This window comes from Zingiber officinale, chromosome 5A, assembly GCF_018446385.1.
Source record: "Zingiber officinale cultivar Zhangliang chromosome 5A, Zo_v1.1, whole genome shotgun sequence".
Lineage (NCBI taxonomy): Eukaryota > Viridiplantae > Streptophyta > Magnoliopsida > Zingiberales > Zingiberaceae > Zingiber > Zingiber officinale.
Window position 1 is genome coordinate 148,000,013 of NC_055994.1, and position 4,576 is coordinate 148,004,588.

Consider the following 4,576-nt stretch of genomic DNA (forward strand, 5'->3'; position numbering starts at 1 on the left):
AGGGGTGGGTGCAAATCCAGGGCCCGGATTGTACCAAACCAAGGTTGACTCGTGCGCGAGCACGACTTGTGCATGTTGAATGCCGGACCGGTTGAGGTAAAATTTATCCAAAAGAATGAACTAACATATAGCCACTTGAATCTTGCTCAAGGATGTAATGGAAGTATTAATGTGAAATTAATGCTGATTCCGTAACGTCTCGACATTAATGGCGGCATTAAACTCATTAATAGTGATTTCGTGTCTCAGTATTAATGACGACATTAATCTCATTAATAATGATTCTGCAACGTCTCGACATTAATGAAGACATTAAACCCATTAATGATGAAATTAAACTCAGCATTAAATGATCATAATTTGATCATTTATTGCAGGCAAGATGAGAGCTCCTATATAAGGAGGCTGGATCTTAAGCAAAGGGAAGGAAAAAAAAACGAAAGCAAAGCGAAAGCAAGAGAATTCCTTCACCTTCGTTCCCTGATTCTTTTCTCTCAGTCGTGCATCCGCTCGGCTAAACTATTTGTGATAGCACTTAGGTGCATTCTCAGTTTGCCACGAACAACCAGTGCTTGGTTGCGTTCATGGTCTTGCCATTGTATCATGGGAAACAGACGATCCGAGAAAACCTCGAAGCACAACCGGAGGTGGGACGAATCTGTTTCAAGAAAACTGCGTCGATCGCAGGCCTCGGTCCGGTGCTCTGTTTGTCCGCTCGGTTGGACTCTTCATTTGCTGGGTCGGCCACTCGCCCTTCTGATCTGCCCGACTGGTCTCCCGCTCTGCCTGTCTATCCTTCAGTCTGCTCGGACGATCTGATTGCTCAAACTCTGAGGTCAGAAAAATCAGCCCCTGCTGGCAGCCTGAGATTATCTGCTCAGGTCATCTTAACTGTGAGTTGAATTTAATTCGAGTATTTAGATTCAGCTAATTTCCTGTAAATCTCCGGCTACAGATTGTTTGGTTTCCAACATAGTGAAGGTTTTTATGTTTAACCGGTTGCCAAATTAGCCCATTGTATATTATGCTCCTAGCGCGGGATGTTAGGTCCTCAGGTCTTGCTTGAATATTATATTATATTCGGTCGGCCTTGTGGTCGGTTGACACTCTCTTAAACTATGACAGATCATAACTGGTTGAGTATATATTAGGCGTCTTACTATAGGCAAGTAAGTCCCTTAGGTCCGACCGACTTGTTACCGGAGCGTCCTTGTCAAGGGCGGAGCCAAGTTCATGGCTACCCGGGCTGTAGCCCGGGTAGCCAACGACGGCGAGAACGAAAATTACAAGGCAAGAAAGGGAAAAAAATGAGAAAAATTAGGGATTAGCCTGGGGCGGCGATGTCGACGTCGGCGGCTAGCCCGGGGCAGCGACGTCGCCGTCAGCGGCTAGCTTAGAATGACGACGTTGGCGATCTCTGTGTCAGCACTTGTGACCCATATCTTGAGATCAGCCCAGGTAATTGACTCGGGCTGGCTCCGCCATTGGTCCTTGTATTAATGACCTTAGTGCTAGTTGAAGAACCAAGCCTTATTATGGGTAGCTCCCTGACCACCATCTCATCTTAGACCGTCACTCCACCATAACTTTAACTGTCGTATTATACAAGAGCCGGCGAGACGTGACGTGGTGGCGGATGTTGATGAGGTGGCAGGACGGCGGCGACGAGGAAGATGATGCGTGGAAGTCAAACAGGAATTAAAAAATAGAAAAAGAAATTGAATGAAATTAATTTTGTCCTTGAAAAGAAATTTATGATTAAGTTCTAATTATATTCCTCGAATTATGCTTATTTTCCATTGTTTTCGATCCTAAAATCCTACAAATTACTTCAGTAAAAATGATCTTTAAAAAGTTATTGAAATTTTCATAGAGATTTAGATAAAAAGTTTGGTAGTAACTAGTAAGTTTTCAATTTAATCAGAAAAATATATATATATTTCTAATTTCCTCCAATCTTTATTAATGAAAAATTACCACTTATTTTTTAAAATCACCAAAAAATTGTTCCGTTTGTTAATATTCAAAATATGTATTTTTCTTGGTTTACCAAAAGAATATAGATATTTTGTTGGTTTAAAAATAAAGATCGGTTTTGTCAATTCCATCTTTTATTTTTGTTTCTTAATGTAAAAAACAAAGAAGTTTATCTTGCCCACCAAAATTATGCTTCCTTGAATGGACTTTTAAATTTTTTAAATGGTCAAAAATATCTAAAGCTTCAAAGCTTAATTTTGTTATTTACTTTTTTGTGATAATATTATTTATTATCTAATATCATAACAAAGATGAGATTTATGTGACTTATTTATCACATCATTATAAATTAATATTATAGTAATCAAAATGAAATGACAAAAGATTGAAAATTGACATTTTAAAACAGAATTTAAAAAGGAAAAAATAAAATAAAATTTTCAGAGTAAAACAAGGGGATTGTAAGCTTGTTTATTTGGGAAGTGGAAAGCAAAATTAAGAAAAAAAATTCATAACAAAAAAGTTTTTGTTATTTACTTATTAAAATTTTAAAAGGAAAAAGAATTATAATCAACGGATAATTTTAGAATCAAAATTGATCACCTTATTTTGATAATGTCTAAACCGAACCAAATTCAAACCAACCTAGTTTTAAAATTATTTTGGTAGTTTGATTAATTTTAAGCTCAATTTAGTTTACCTTTTGTGTTATTTTACTAAATAATCTTGAGAACGTATAATCTTGAGATTGGAATAATTTAAAGATTTTTTTTAAAATCGATTTAGATGCTACTAGCCGATTTGATATAATCAATTTAATCGAAAGTTGAATTTAAAAATAATAAATGAATCGAATAAATTGAAATGATTATTTTTAAAAATTAAATTTCTGAATTAACTAAACTAAACTTGAATCTATTATTTCGGTTTAATAAAAATTTTGCTCACCGTACTTGATTTATCTTTCAAATTATATTTTTATTTAAATCATTTGAACCGAACGCTCTAATCAAGTTTACATATATTGTAATCAAGATAGCAAATTATAATTATTCTTTGGATCAAGGGCGGAGCCACATTCTGTGTTACTCAGGTTGTAGCCCGGGTAGCCAACGACATGCAACAAGAAAAAAAAAATCTTTAGTTTACCTTAGAGAAAGAAAGCAAATAAAAGAGTAGAAGAAAGCAACTCGAGTGACGGAATCGACGTAGCTCATAGCCCAAGTAGATCATCCGGGCTGGCTCCGCCCGTGCTTTGGATACATAAAAATAAGAATGAAATAATAATTTACGATATTTCCATCCTCTATTTCTCTGTTTTCTTTTGCCTTTAAAACAAGTAAAAAATACAAATTATATATTAGCAAGGGCTTTTCTTAATTATATTTATATTAATTCCAAATAAGTTAATTATAAGCTGCAGTGGCCACTTAATATAAACACATAATTATCACACACATAAATTTATTCTTGCTTAATGATCATATAAACTATATGATCCGTTAATTTTATTTATTTATTTATTTGATAACTAGTTAATTAATTAATTAGTATTAGGAAACGATTCTGATACCCAACGACGTCCGAGCGAACTCCACCAGCTTGTCGACCTCGTCGGCGTCGATGTAGCCATCGCCGTCGGCGTCAGCGTACCGGATGCCCCGGCCGCTCTTCCAGCCGCTGAAGCGGACCTTGATGCTGCTGATGGCCCGCCGGAGCTCCTCCCGGCTGATGCGGCCGTCGTTGTCGACGTCGAACCGCTTCAACCACTCCTTGAACTCCTCCACCGTCATGTCGCCCTCGACCGACCGATTCCTCGCCGTGGTGGCGTAGTGCTTGATCGCCATTGACGCTGCTCTGAGCTCTGATCGTTACCTTATCGATGGCAGTTGGATTTATAAGCCTTCAAAAAGAGCTGCTATACATTCTCCCTTATTAATTAAAAAAAAATAATTACTAATTATAATCGGATAAGAACAAGCTGATTGTTTAAAAGTTTGTAGAATCTGAGAAAAAGTGGTGAGGGACAAATTTGTGGTTTCCAGAGAAGAGAAGGGAATAAAATGTAAAGCAGGTTAATAATTAAAGGGAAGATACGACCACGCAATTTGCATGGGATTCCACAGAGGAATATTATCAAAATTTATTAAAGTGAAAGGAATTCGATGCTGAAATTGTTGAAAAGTAAATTTAATTATGGATAGAAATGATATGGTAGGGATATGGATGAGGTGGAGAGTTGATAAGATAAGAATTAGTGAAAGAATGTTGAATGGTCTAGATTTAATCTATTTGAGGATAATGCTTACCGTTTAAGCCTATAAATATGTAATGTTTCTAAGAGGTTGAACGAGAAATACAAATAAGAAAAGAAACATTAGAGTAGCTCACCTATATCTCATTTGCCTTCTGGCCAAGAAATTTTTTTTCTTATTTTATTTTTTTACCAATAAAGTGGTATCAGAATTATGTCGATGCTTCCTATCCCTCGTCTTGCTGATTCGAAATATTGTAATTGGAATATCCAAATGAGTGTTTTACTGGAGAGCGAATGCTTGTGAGCTATTGTTGAAAGTGGCTATAAAGCGCCTCAAGAAGG

General features: G+C 36.5%; 1 protein-coding gene across 1 annotated transcript; it reads right to left on the reverse strand.

Annotated features, from left to right (window-relative positions):
• Nucleotides 1–3,335: 3,335 nt before the first annotated feature.
• On the reverse strand, nucleotides 3,336–3,864 carry LOC121983371 (calmodulin-like protein 5). The gene has a single exon (XM_042536312.1). The coding sequence runs from the start codon at nucleotides 3,822–3,824 to the stop codon at nucleotides 3,531–3,533; it is 294 nt and encodes a 97-aa protein (XP_042392246.1). The 5' UTR covers nucleotides 3,825–3,864; the 3' UTR covers nucleotides 3,336–3,530.
• Nucleotides 3,865–4,576: the final 712 nt, after the last annotated feature.

Bases quoted from the DNA above. Each gene is read 5' to 3' on its own strand.
- LOC121983371 (XM_042536312.1), bottom strand. From the start codon at position 3,824: ATGGCGATCAAGCACTACGCCACCACGGCGAGGAATCGGTCGGTCGAG.